The following is a 14,103-nucleotide window of genomic DNA, read 5'->3' on the forward strand; positions in this document are numbered from 1 at the left end:
TTTTTTTTTTTTTTTTTTTTTTTTTTTTTTTTTTTTTTGCGGTACATGGGCCTCTCCCATTGCGGAGCGCAGGCTTAGTGGCCATGGCTCACAGGCCCAGCTGCTCCGTGGCATGTGGGATCCCCCCAGACCGGGGCACGAACCCGCATCCCCTGCATCGACAGGTGGACTCCCAACCACTGCGCCACCAGGGAAGCCTGTCAAATGCTTTCTCTGCATCAATTGAGATGATCATGTGGGTTTTTTTCTCTCCTTTTTTTAATGTGGTATATCACATTGATTTGTGTGTGTTGAATCATCCTTGAAACCCTGGAATGAATCCAACTTGATCGTTGTGTATGATCCTTTTTATGTATTGTTGGATTTTGTTTGCTAATATTTTGTTGAGGATTTTTACATCTGTATTCATCAAAGATATTGGCCTGTAATTTTCTTTTTCTGTGGCGTCTGTATCTGGTTTTGAATCAGCACGATGGTGGCTTAACACAGTGAATTTGGGCATGTTCCTTCCTCTTCTGTTTTGGAATAGTTAGAGAAGGATGGGTATAAGTTCTAGTAGCAAAAATCTTAAGTAGTACTTGTGAAAGCATGCAGTAGATAATTGGTTTTATGACTACTATAAGGATCTTTATTTCTTTCATTCTACTGTCTTGTTTTTGTTTTTGTTTATTTTTGGCTGCATTGGGTCTTCATTACTGTACGTGGGCTTTCTCTAGTTGCTGCAAGCAGGGGCTACTCTTTGTTGCGGTACGCAGGCTTCTCCTTGTGGTGGCTTCTCTTGTTGTAGAGCACAGGCTCTAGACGCGTGGGCTTCAGTAGTTGTGGCTCATGGGCTCAGTAGTTGTGGCTCGTGGGCTCTAGAGCGCAGGGTCAGTAGTTGTGGCGCACGGGCTTAGTTGCTCTGCGGCATGTAGGATCTTCCTGGACCAGGGCTCGAACCCATGTCTCCTGCATTGGCAGACGGATTCTTAACCACTGTGCCACCAGGCAAGTCCCTCATTCTACTGTCAGCAGTTCAGAGAGATCAGGAGAATCATTACTTTAGATAGCAGTGGAAATCTGACATTTTCTTTTTTCATTGGGAAACCATCATCAACTTTTTCTTGCTAGAATGCTGAAAGTCAAAAATTCTTAAAGATGTACAGAATATTTCATTAATGTAGTTTTCTTTATCTTAATTATTATTAATGCAAACCTGTACATCAAGATTTTGTGAACTTTAAAATTTTTGCATGTTTTTCAGAGTTACTTTCTAAGTGAATGCCTAGAACGATTGAAAAAAATGATTTATTCTTACGAAATATTTTCATAGTTTTGTCATGTACATTGCTTTGTATAAGGATGAGAACCACAGTCTCAATGTGAAAGGTTTTTTTGTTGTTGTTAAAAACAGCAGTTCTACTGTATAACAGTAATAACATTCTTAAAACTCCTTTGGGTATTGCTCTCAGAGCTGGCAACAGATTTAAATGTCTTTGAATATTCTCTGTGATTTCAGAGTTTCAATCTTTGGGGAGGATGTATTTGATATTTCAAAATAGCATAAAGGGGATAGGGAGCAATATTCAGTGAATAGGATGGGTAATTAAGCCAAGTAAAAATAGTCTAGTATTTAGATGAGCCATCTGTCTAAATTCTTCCTTCACTTACTCTGTGATTGGGACATTTCACCTAAACAATCAGTGCTTTGGTTGCTTTACCTCTAAAAATGAGGATGGTAATATTGCGTCTGCCTGTCTTCCGTGATGGTTGCTGATAGAACATGTGTGCACACTCAAGGTCTAATCAGTTAATGATATCTATAGAGTCTTCCACTCAAATGTTTGTGCCCTCCTCTCAATTTCCCCATGTCATTTCCTTAGTGTTCACTGCCATTCTTTTTAGAAATGCTGTAGTAGCATCTCCCACACTCCCAGCCAGCTTTCATTGTAAAAGCAATATTTTTTCATTTTAAGAACTTTGGAGAATATTTTTTAATTGAAAAGTGTTATATAATCTCTACATTTAAAAATATCTGCTTAATCATTTTATTTGATTTTAAGATTTGTGTTTCTCTTCTCTCTGATGCCTCTACTCCTATTCCTTACATCTTATTCCTTACATCTTCCCCTATCTGCTACCTCCAGCTAATTCATTCATTTTACTTCTGTCAGTCCTAAAAGAATCTTTTAACAATGTTATTTCTTTTAAGCTCTTAAATCTTTTCATTGCCAAACACCACCTATCAGAAATTCTAATGATCTAGCATATTTATCTGGCATATAGTCTAAACCAGTTCTGTCCAATAGAACTTTCTACAATGATGGAAATGTTTTATATCTGTGGTTTCCAAATGATAGTAACCAGCCACACGTGGCTACTGAGCACTTAAAATGTGGCTGGTATGACTAAGGATTTTAATTGAAAATTAAAAATTTTAATTTAAATAATTTATATCAACTTATGGGAGGAATCTATGATTTTTTCTTGGTAGAGTTAGGTACACATCTCTACATTCCTGTAATATCCCATGCATATACCTGTGACTATTCGTTATATTACATTGTAATTTTTTATTCAAATGTCTGTCTCTCTCATCAGAGTGTACATGCCTTGAAAATGTGAACCATCATCCGTATATCCTCAGAGTGTATTGCCTGTTAAAGAAGATAGAGTGCCTGTTTTTTTTATAAACTTGTTTAGGTTCTTGTGTAACTTTGGGCAAGTTGTGTGACATTTCTTAGTTTGTTTTATATATATGAAAGGCTCTGCTTGGTGTTTGGTGCCTTGAAAAAACATCCAGTAGTGTCAGCAGCTTCTATTCCTGTTGTTATTGAAATACTCAAAAAACCTTTGTTCCTGTTGCTAACAAAATAATTTTATTATTTATCTATTTCTGGTTATTAAAACGTGTTTACCACAATATGTGTATATGTTAAGATAATTGAAAAATGTAAGCTAAAGAATCGGACAAAGGGAGAATAAAGGTAAGAATGATAAAGTCAAGCAGGCAACAATCAGCCAACTATGCCCTTTCCAGTTTTCTTGTAGCCTATACTCACAATGGCTCACTTTAAACAAAGCAGTTTCTTTGTTCAACCCTACAAGGTAGAGTGGTTATAAAATGAATATGAAAGTCACTGAATGAGTTGCTTTACTATGTATAACAATAAGTGACTAGAAGCCAGTTAAATGATGACAGGAGATGTCTGCCAGAAACTGATGACTGGTTTTGGAATTATTGCCTTGAAGACCTTCTTTCTTTTAGTAATTAGCAAAGTCAGTAGTTTAGCTCAGGTGTCTTAAAATGTAGTTTGCAAACAGTCCACAGGGCATGGGAAGAAAATAGTAGAGTTTATATGTACTGTTATCTTTTTAAGTTTCTGTGGATTTTTGTGTGTATTTCATAATGAACACAAAATACTTTTGCTGGTAGTACATGTATTAATTTATAAATAAATTATGTATCTTAGAAATACAGCTCAGAAATATTTAGTTTTTAAAGTATTGAGATTATACGATATATAAATACCTTTGTCATCTGGCCCCAGTCTACCTGTTCACCCTTCTGGCCCCATAATTTTGTTGGTTGTCCCTTCCTTTGGTTTTTCTCTCTCCCTGGAAGGTTCTTGCAGGCTTCTTTACCTAATATAATTCTGTCCTTTGATGATTCAATTTGAATCTTAACTTGCTATTTGCTCCTTTTATCCAGAATGGTCTCCTGCCATGTCCTCCTGACAAAGTCCAGCTCAACTCCTAAGAGTCCATTCATCCATGAACTCTTTGGAGAAGCCTTCCCTAACACTTACTGTTTGTAGAGTGCTCTTCTCATTGATCCCATAAGATGTTACACATACTTACATGCAGTGTGCTCATATAATCATGCTCTGTTCTGAAGATAGCAGAAAACAAAATTAGCAATTTACTTAAGAATTTCTTAAATGTCTGTATTTTTTATAGAAAGTTGATTTGTGTTTTAAATAGCTTACAGTGGTGAACATTTTTCATATGTAGTGAGTTGAATTTTTAATATTGGTATATGCGTAAGGTTAAATGGTAAAAATAAGCCAGGGACCAGTAAGGGGGAAGTGTTTTGGTTTCACAAAGGTCAGGCAACAAGTATGCCTTTATTTAACTTGAAATGCATCTCTAGATTATCAGACAACATTCATCCTTGGTCATTTTATGGAAACATTATTGATCCAAATCTAAATCTGGACATTCTTTAAAGGTTTAAAAAATATTGTTGGTGTTTAGGTACTTCAGTTATTAAGTTATAGTTCTTCTCATTGATATCTCCTTTCTTCTTCTGCTATATATATTTTTTTTTAAATAAATTTATTTATTTATTTATTTACTTATTTATGGCTGTGTTGGGTCTTCGTTTCTGTGCGAGGGCTTTCTCTAGTGGCAAGCGGAGGCCACTCTTCATCGCGGTGTGGGGGCCACTCTTCATTGCGGCGCGTGGGCCTCTCACTGTCGCGGCCTCTCTTGTTGCAGAGCACAGGCTCCAGACGCGCAGGCTCAGTAGTTGTGGCTCACGGGCCCAGTTGCTCCGCGGCATGTGGGATCTTCCCAGACCAGGGCTCGAACCCGTGTCCCCTGCATTGGCAGGCAGATTCTCAACCACTGTGCCACCAGGGAAGCCCCTTCTGCTATATTTTTGAACAACGAACAGTCTGGGTGTTTGATGTGCTGTTATTGGCTCTTAATTAGATCCCACATTCCTCAGACTAAATTTTAATTTTTTTTTTTCTTGTTCCTTGTGTCACCTATGGTGCTTTTTGCATTCTCAAGCACAGGATAATCTACTACCCTTCTTCCTCTTTTTCTCCATCATAGCACCTGCACAAAAGTGAAGCCAGCCAACTCTTCCCAAGGGACACCTGAAAAGAGGGATTTCCATGGCAGCATCATGGGTCATGATTTTAAATTTGGAGGGCTTCCTTTTGCTCACCCTTCTTTACATGTATTCTTCCTACACAGTTCATTGTTCTGGCATAGTATGGCAGGTGGTGAGCATGGTGTGACACTCTACAATCTAATGTTTGATTTTAGGCTCACAAATTACTAATGCAACAAGCATCTCTTTCTCTTTGCTTCTTCTGTGATTGTGCCTTATGTTCCCTGCTCTCCTCCAGCGCTCCATGTTTTGTTTGGATTTAGTGCGTACAGAGAGAGATTAAGACGTTTGTCCGTACAGCTGAGGAAGAATTCAAGTGTGGTTGCTGAGATCACCTCATGGGTCGTGTCTTAGTCCGTTCAGGCTGCTCTAACAAAGTACCACAGACCAAGTGGCTTATAAACAACAGAACTTTTATTTCTCACAGTTCTGTAGGCTAGAAGGCCAAGATCATGGTACCAGCAGCCAGCATGCCTCAGGTCCTGGTAAAGGCCCTCTTCTGGATTGTAGACTGCTTACCTCTTGGTGTCTGCTCACATGGTGGAAAGGACTAGGGAGCTCTGTGGAGCCTCTTTTATAAGGGCACTAATCCCAGTCATGAGAGTTCCTTCCTATGACCTGATCACCTTCCATAGGCCCCACCTTCTAATACCATCACCTTGGGGATTAGAATTTCAACATACGAATTTTCCAGGAACACAGACCTTCATAGCAGCATCTCAACATTTGTCTCAGGACAACCCATTTGAACTTCCAAAGAAACTAGGTGCAAATAAGTTAAATCCTTGATATGGGCAGGTTTATAAGAGCCAGATTCCTCAGTTTGATGTGATAGAGTAGACATTAAACTAGGAATCGGATGATACGTGTTCCTTTTCTATTTCAAGCGCTAATTTGCAATGTTAAGGAATATTTAAGACCCTCAGTCCCTGCATCATGTGGGGGAATTGAACTAGCTACCAAGTCCCTTTTAACTGTGGACTGCCAACCCCTGCTGTGTCCACATGGTAGAACAGGGCTAGGAAGCTCTCTGGGGCATTTTTTATATGGGCATTAATCCCAGTTCCAGAGCCCTCATGACCTAATCACCTCCTAAAGGCCCCACCTCCTAATACCATCATTTTGCAGATTAGATTTTAACATAGGGATTTTGGGGGTGGGGGGCGACACAAACCTTCAGACAATAGCAGACCACCAGTAAGCAAATAATTTAAACATTTATTCAAGTCAAAATGGAGGAGGTGTGCACACTCTTGTTGCATATATTATCAGAATTTCAAGTTTGGACTGCTAAAGTCACAGTCACTGATTGATAAACCGTCAACAGTGTGAAGTTTATTTGTGCACTTGATGGATCCTTATTATTTTAAATTATATTTTGTGTCTGATAAATACTTGTAGAATGAAAGGATGAGTGAGTACACAATCTTCTATTACTTCTAAAGTAAAGAAGATTGTGTATCTGGAAGCTTGGCCAATCTTATTTGTGTATAAGACAGTGAGTGTTGATCAGACTGCTACTGAGAAATTTGGAGCCCAGCCTCTGAGAATCTGCAGCTTTTCAGTGTTGTTTGTTCTCTCACCCTATTTACAAGCCATAGTGCTCTGGACAGATATGTTCTTTATTGTGCTTTATACCTTAAAATCAGAAGAGAACTTTTCTCCTTTTATTCATGTGTGTCTAGCGTCTCTTGGGAGAATTCTTCTCATTTGTCTTCTGGGAAATAATTTAGAATTCTCAATAGAAGGTTCTTGTACCTAGTTACAGGGTCATGAGTCTGCAAATGGACAGAGAAAAAGCAGAGGGGTGTAATTGTAAACAATCTAAGTAGGACAAATGCCTGCCTAGAGCAGATTAAAAAAATTTTTGTGTGTGAAAAAAAATGTTCCTTATAGTAATGTAGAAAAATATAGAAGAATATTAAGAAGGAAATGCTGTAATCCTCAAAACCAGAGACAGCTAGTGTGGCTAATGATTTTTAAATGCATGTATCTCGATTAAATCATTGAGATCTTTTTTAATTTAGATAATGCTGAATATTTATTTATCCTGCCTTTCTACTTCTCATGAAATTAAATTTTTCCCTGAACATTATTTTTAATATTAATATTATAACAAAGTATTCTCATGCAGTTTCCAGTTTATCTCCTATTACAACTTGTATGAATATATCTGTATGTGACTTTGATTTTTTCCCTTAAGATTGATCCCTAGGGTGTGAAAATTATTTTTCATAACGTATGAAAATTATTTTTAACGCTCTACATAAGTACTGCTAACTTCTAAGTAGTCATCTTCAAAAATTGTTTTTATCATTCACTCTGTGTGAGCTTCAGGAGTGTTGGGAAGAGGGCAGGGGCATGCCCTCTGGTTGTCTGGGACGATTCTCCCTCGCTTAAAGGTGACACTGATTCATATGGATCTGCCCAGGGAACCAGAATAGGAAAGATTTTTATCATACGTGAAACACTTTACAGAAAGCTCTTTTGAAGATCATTTGAAACGACTCTGATACTAATGTATATACCAGTGGCCTAAGACAGTGATTTTTAAGAGCATTCCAGATGGAAGGGGAATAACTACTCAAACATTTCAAACAGATTAATGCTGATTGTTACTGCCTTTTAATTTGATTTGTTACCTGTTCAGTAACTAGGCATTTAGCTTTTATAGTACTAGAAAATGCAGTATTTAAAATCAGAGAAGGGATACAAAGGTAATCTCTAATATAATCCAGGAATTTACAGATGGAGACAGTATTCTCAATTGTTTAATTTTTTTAGTGAGGTTTCTTTTTTCAGTCATGTTTATATATAGATACAGGTATTTATTTTAATTATTGGGCAAATCTTGTTTTTTTGTAGAAAATAATACGTTATATTAAAACTACATTAACTTTGCATATAGTATGTAGCATACTTGACTATATATGCAAAGTGTATTTTTTTGTGTGTGAGTGAAAAATGCTTGCTACAATTGCACTGTGTAGTGGAAAGTAGAAGCATGGTGGTGCCTTTTTATTGTTGCTTCGGTTTCACTGATTCTAATTATAGAAGCTTACATCACCTTAGTTGATGATGAAGGCTTCCCTCTTTCTCTTTGCTTTTTCTTCCTCCATCACTCCCTAAGGAAGGATCATATTTCATAGTGCATATGTGGCCCACTGGTGGCTCTGATAAGGTTTTCAACAGCGTGGTGCTGATCATTTAGTGGACATAGATGACAGTGTGCTGAAGCACACTGTTTCTTACAGAATAGGAAGAGAGTGTTGGTAGTCTGGCTTTCTTCAGAAAGTCTGAGAAATAGATAGGATGCAGTTTGAAAGCAGGAATTCCTGAGGGGCACCAGTAATTAGAGTTAACCATGTCTGGTAACTACAGAGATTCATTTCAGATGTTCAAGTTAAGCAAGGGGCAGGAGGGGGGCAGGGAGTAGGAAAGCTTACTGTGATCCTTTAAAAGGGCTTGTATGTTACCTCAGATATTATGGTAGTGTCATTTATTCATTCATTTTCCAAAAGGATTAAAGTGTTTTTACTATATAAATCAGTACATTTAACAGTTTATATTTTAAAGGCCAAATGCTTACAGCTAAAACACAGAAATGAGTGGCCTGTTTGTTTTATTATTTATATATTTTGTAAAACTACATAATTTTTCTTTGGTCTCACCTCCTTTTGAGTTTGGCTTCTCTACATTGTGATTATAATATTTCACTGTGCAGATGGGGAATAAAGTGTATGACTGTGCCTGAGATTACTATAAACCTGGTTTTTGTTAATGTTGGTTTTTTGTTTTTCATAACGTCTAGAGTGTAAATTCTTTGTTAACTTACCTTTATCCATGATTACCTTTTTTCTCCTTTTCAGTGTTGTTACCTATTGACATAAAAGGTATATTTATAGGTTAGTAACTATTAGAGCCTCATATTTGGCTTTCTATACAATATGATTTCAAATGTTCTGCTTCGTATTTTTGTTTAGAAATAGTTTATATAGTTAATGTATTTTATATTAGTTTATACAGTTTATCATGTGTTCATAAAATATGAATACATAAAATAATTTATAATATGAATATATAAAATTTATATTATGAATATATAAAATTATTTATATTTCTATTATGAATATATAAATAATTTAATTATTAACTATATAGCATTTACATTTTTGTAAGACTATTTTATAATGGTTTGAAGTTTTGCAAATGAATACATTGATTGCTTTATTTGGTAGTAGTTTGAAAGACCTTTTTAAAGCTAAAGATTTCATCAGTGTGGCTTAGCATCATGGCATTTCATATGCAGGGGAAATGTATTCTTAAATGGTTATCCTGTGGTTATGATTCCTAGACAATGTGTAGATCAGGGCATTCTCCCTTTCTGCAGTTACTTCATTTGAATTGGTGAGGTAATGGAATGAGATCATGATAAAATTTTTAAAGCAATAGAAGTGAAAATTTATTTATCCACCTAATCATATATTTTAGTTATTTGATAAATTACTGACTTTTCTAAAGATGTTTATAGTTTTCAGTAATTGAGAGTAAGTCATTCTTACTGAAGAAACAGTGTGGTATAGTGTATCATCAAAGTGGTGGTGGGTTCACATGCTGAATATAAAATTTGGCCTGTTTGTTTCTTTCATGATATTGTTGCACAGGGAGATTTTTCATGCCAGGCTCACCGTACAGTTCCCTAGAATGGCAGATACTATGAGATGATCGGTAGAACAAGGAAAAGGATGATGTCATCTTCACTTCCAGGCCAAACTAAAGGAAAAGAGAGTTGCTCCTTTATTGAGCTGGTGTTTACTACAGTTGTTCTAACATATGGTATTAGTGGATTGCATTTCATACACAGGGCAGAGTGTTTTTTAAAGTAGTTAAGAGATGGCTGTCTCCCTTGCTCAGCTTGAAGTCCTTTGTGTGCTATCAGCGTGATTTATAAAAAGGAGGAAAGATGCCCTTTAGGGTTTTGCTTTTTGATTTGGTTGTAATTTATCCTGTTGGTTCTGTACATGAATATAGTTACTGTCTTGCGTTGAAACTGAAATGTTTTTCAGTCATGTAATGTTTACATACAGGATATCTTTTAGAAATTTATCTTTAGGAAATGTTTGGCTTCATTTACATACAAGGTGCCTACTATCATTTTTCTGTTTTTAAAAATGAGTGTTAAAATTAGATTTTAGTTAATTTATTCTTAAATACTTAACATTTTGTTGAAATTCCAACTCATATGTTATTTAAATTAATTGAGTTGAAAAAATACATTGGTGATTGAAAATCAACCTGTACATAATTTCCATGTTTTAGGGTTAGAAAACTAGGGTCATGTTTATTTCTTAGATTTAGTTTTATATTTAAATGTAAATTTTGTGTGTTCCTTTGAAATTTTTTCAGGAAACAGATAATTCTTAAGTTTTATGGAAATCCATATTCATAAATGGTCACTTATTGTGAAAGTATGACTTGTCTTTATTCAGAATAAAACCTAGTTTTACTAAAGTCAGTTCTAGTCTTATAAGTAGCAGCATAGTTCAGATTGGCAGCATAGTGTTGTTCAGAAAGTGACTTATAGTTTGCTCAGGTGTATTGAAGAACTCTTTGTTTGTTTGCTTATTTGTTTGTTTTTGGCTAGTAACAAGGTGTTCATCTCTTGACAGTAAAGTCCTTTGTAATAACACCTGTCTCTCAGGTAATAATTTCTCTTATGTTGCACACCTCTTCCCTCAAAATGGTGGTAGGTAAATAAAGCAAGATAATTCAGTTACTTTGATTTATTCATTGATGTTATTCTCATAATTTTGCTGCCTGGAGGGGTATTAACTGTATTTTACCATTGGAAACTGTGTCTTACTTTGGCCATTGAGGGGCACCATTGCAACCTTTAGTGCAAACTCTTTGTGGTAGTATCTGCACTAGATGCCTTGTGGCAGAATCTTGAAGAATAGGGTGGGTACTAGAGGAATTGTGTTTTCAGATTGGAGGAGGTGTGGCAAGAATTAAATTTTTCCTGTAATTTTTATAGAAAAATATTTCCTTTTAGTCCAAGCTCAATTTGGAAGCAGGTTGAATCATTTTCTTTTCTGATTCCTTCTGAGTTTTACTTGCTTCTGGTCTCTTTCTAGGAATTTAGCATTGGGCTGTAGGAAAGTACCATATTGCATAGATTATTCTTCCTCAGAGGGGTTGGTGAATGCCGCACGTCAGCTCTTGTGCCTGTGATTTTTTTTTTTCCAGCTTTTCTTTTGGGAAATGAAATTGTTTCCATTTAAATGTACTATTTACATACAAATCTTAGTACCAGTTTTGATATTTTTAATGTTAATTTAGAGTGGTCTTGAAGGTTATACCTTTCAGAACATTATTTGATAAATAGGAAGTTTTGCAAGCAGAATACATATGTGACATCTGAGAACTAGGCTGCCTTCTGTATTTGCAATGCAAGAGTATCTTACCAGAGCTAATTATTTTCCCTTGGGAGGACAATACTGTGTTAAATTTGAATAGTAATATGGCTTCCCAAATAAAGCTGTGTATCAATGCACAGAATTAAAAATCAAAATGGATTTTTAAGACTGAAACAGAGAGATGCTTTAGCCAGTTTTTTTCTTACAGAATTTAGCTTGCTAACACGTTTCACGGGAAGGGTGTGTGTGTGTTTTCAATAAATTGCTCTTTGGGTTACATCTGCAGATACAGTAGCCAATTGATCTAATGCAGTTTCTGAAGGCTTTCTATACAGGTGATGTCATCCTTTTAGCTCTATTCTCCTCCCACTCTCTTTCCTTCTTATTAGATATTTCATCTTACTGCAGAGCATAGAATCAATAGGAGCTTCTCCTTAGGGAGCTGCTGTGAAACAGGCAAGGACAGTAGGAATTAAAACACTAGCATACAGTCTTGCTTTAGCAGAAGATGTAGTGTTTTTGTACCATATCATATATAAATTTTCAACCAGAAAGCCAGACTTAGAGCCACAGTACTATCTTACTGATGCATTAGAACAAGGAGCAATGCTGCAGAGCCGTAAATAGTGCATGTGAAAAGAGAAATTTTTAATTTTGGAGATTCTCAAGCATTCTACAGGACAAACCTGTTAGAGCATATATCTTCTAACTACCACTTGCTCAGTGGTTGATTTTTTTTTTTTTTTTAAACCTCTGGTGGTTAACAATATAAAGAAGAAACTTTCATCTTAAGGATACAGTGTTCTGGTTTGCTTCTGATGCAGAAGAATTACTGCAGTGCTTACTCTACAGAATGAAATAAGTTGAAGAAAAGACAAAGCTGTCTTTGGAAAGATTTCTCAGAATCAAGCAACACGGATTTGGTGCATGTTGCCTTATTTGCTTTGATTTATACAGTATTAACTGTTCAGTTACCACTGTGCATGCCTGTGCCAGGTGCCTGAGGAAGGATGTGTCTGTATGTTTTGAGCCAGAAATCTAAACATCTTGATTTACTGTGATTTGCTTGTTAAAAGTGAACATTTTGTTGAAAAGTATTCCAGTTATTTAGAAGCTAAATTCTAAGCTATTGAAAGCTCCTGATATCAGTTTGAAAGGGATTTGGAGAAGCTGTCTTTACACTGCAATTTACACTGCAAATGGTATATGATTTATAAGAAAGAAAGTTAAAAGAATTTTGTCAACATACTCATCGGTGTGGCTCTGTTTTGAAAAGGAAACTATCCTTTGCAGCTCAGGAAATGGCTTTTCTTGTTCGCTGTTATGCCAACTGTCTTCAGCCATGGGCCTCCAAAGTAAGTAATTATTTTCTTTGAGATTGATATAATCTACCTATTACATTTAAATTCTACCTGTTGTGAATTGTAAATGAGCTGTATTGTACTATTATATTTTCCAAACTTTTAAAAAATAAGAGCTACAAAACAGTCTAAACTCATTCTCATGGCCATTTTGTTTTTCAACTTAAAGGAATCTCTAAAATATTCTAATATACCTCTAAGAGGATTTGAAAAATACTTTCTTAATTAATCTGTAGACTTAAAATGCAAAGCATTTGAAGTATATTGTTTTCAGACTGAATCATCATTTGTTTATGCCTATTTCTGTACTTCTCTGTGATCATACTCTAACTTGAATGTATTGTATTTCCTCATTTCCTTAAAGGGTTGATGTATTTGGCTATGTTAGTCTAATTTATAGTCTGTGTTATACAACATTTAGTGAACACTTTAATTGTAACAATGACTGTGTTAAGATTGCTTTATGGATGTGTTGAATTAGAGACAGGCACAATAGAAGCATCTCTTAGGATGATCTGAAATCATGTCTTTGTTTAAAGGTTGTCCTATTGATGGTGACTAAGGAAGAAATACTGTGGTAGCATCATGGTATAATGTTTTATCTGAAAGATAGCTTGTTGGATATCTCTCTTAAAGGCAGCTTCTGGAAGGACATTTAAATTCACTGTCCATTTGGCAAAGAGCTGATTGAAATGTAAAGAGATGGAAAGATGCCTAGGTACACAGTTCATTTGTACTATTACCTGGTAAGGCATGGATGGTCTCTTTAGTGCAAATGCCACCTGTGGGGCCCATGCATTGCTGAGGCTTGGCACTGAGGTTTAAAATGACACATGGAAGGGAAATGGATGAGACCAGGTGAAAAAGATTCAAACAAAAGAATGAGATATAGGGGTTATTCTTCAGAATACCTACAAAAAAATAGCCTTTTGGGGTACTGGTATCCAACTTTCAATGTAAGATTTAACAAGTGTAGAAGAGGCAAAGAGCATTGTAAAGATTAGATTGTAAGGTTTCATTAAATGATAACAAATATTATCTGAACAGGATTTCGTGAGTGGTACTTTACTATGTAAATTAAGTGTTTATGATAGAGTACATCTCTCCTATCGCCCCACCCACCCACCCCAACTCTCATGTTATTGTTTATTATTGATGGAATATTAACTGGATTGTGATTAAACACGTTAAACTTGTGATTAAGTTTTCATACTTGCTAGTTTTGGTTTTCTAATACTTTTTACTCATTTTTATTCATGTATTTTTCCCATTCTGCTACTCAGATTCAGTACTTCTGAGTTGATTTATTTTCTTGATCAAATAAATAGTTCTAGCAACAATGTTCAAAATGCTTTCCTTTATATTTACCCTTCAAATATTTGCTTATTTGTATATAACATAATAAATCTCAGGTCTTTTTCCCTTTAGCATTATTTGTTTTGTT

At 35.6% G+C, this 14,103-nt stretch overlaps 1 protein-coding gene across 12 annotated transcripts in view; it reads left to right on the forward strand.

Annotated features, from left to right (window-relative positions):
- RAPGEF6 (Rap guanine nucleotide exchange factor 6) overlaps positions 1–14,103 on the forward strand; it is a 218,502-nt gene that overhangs the window by 95,052 nt on the left and 109,347 nt on the right. Inside the window, exon 1 of one of the 12 annotated variants that reach the window (XM_027098343.1) lies at positions 12,540–12,653. The exons of the other annotated variants lie outside the window; for them this stretch is intronic. Coding sequence (XP_026954144.1) covers positions 12,600–12,653 — 54 coding nt within the window. The 5' untranslated portion in view covers positions 12,540–12,599. Of the gene's footprint in view, positions 1–12,539; positions 12,654–14,103 lie in introns of those variants that run through there. 12 annotated transcript variants of the gene reach the window in all.

This window comes from Aethalodelphis obliquidens, unplaced genomic scaffold, assembly GCF_003676395.1.
Source record: "Aethalodelphis obliquidens isolate GAN/ISIS:26980383/991018 unplaced genomic scaffold, ASM367639v1 scaffold4, whole genome shotgun sequence".
Lineage (NCBI taxonomy): Eukaryota > Metazoa > Chordata > Mammalia > Artiodactyla > Delphinidae > Aethalodelphis > Aethalodelphis obliquidens.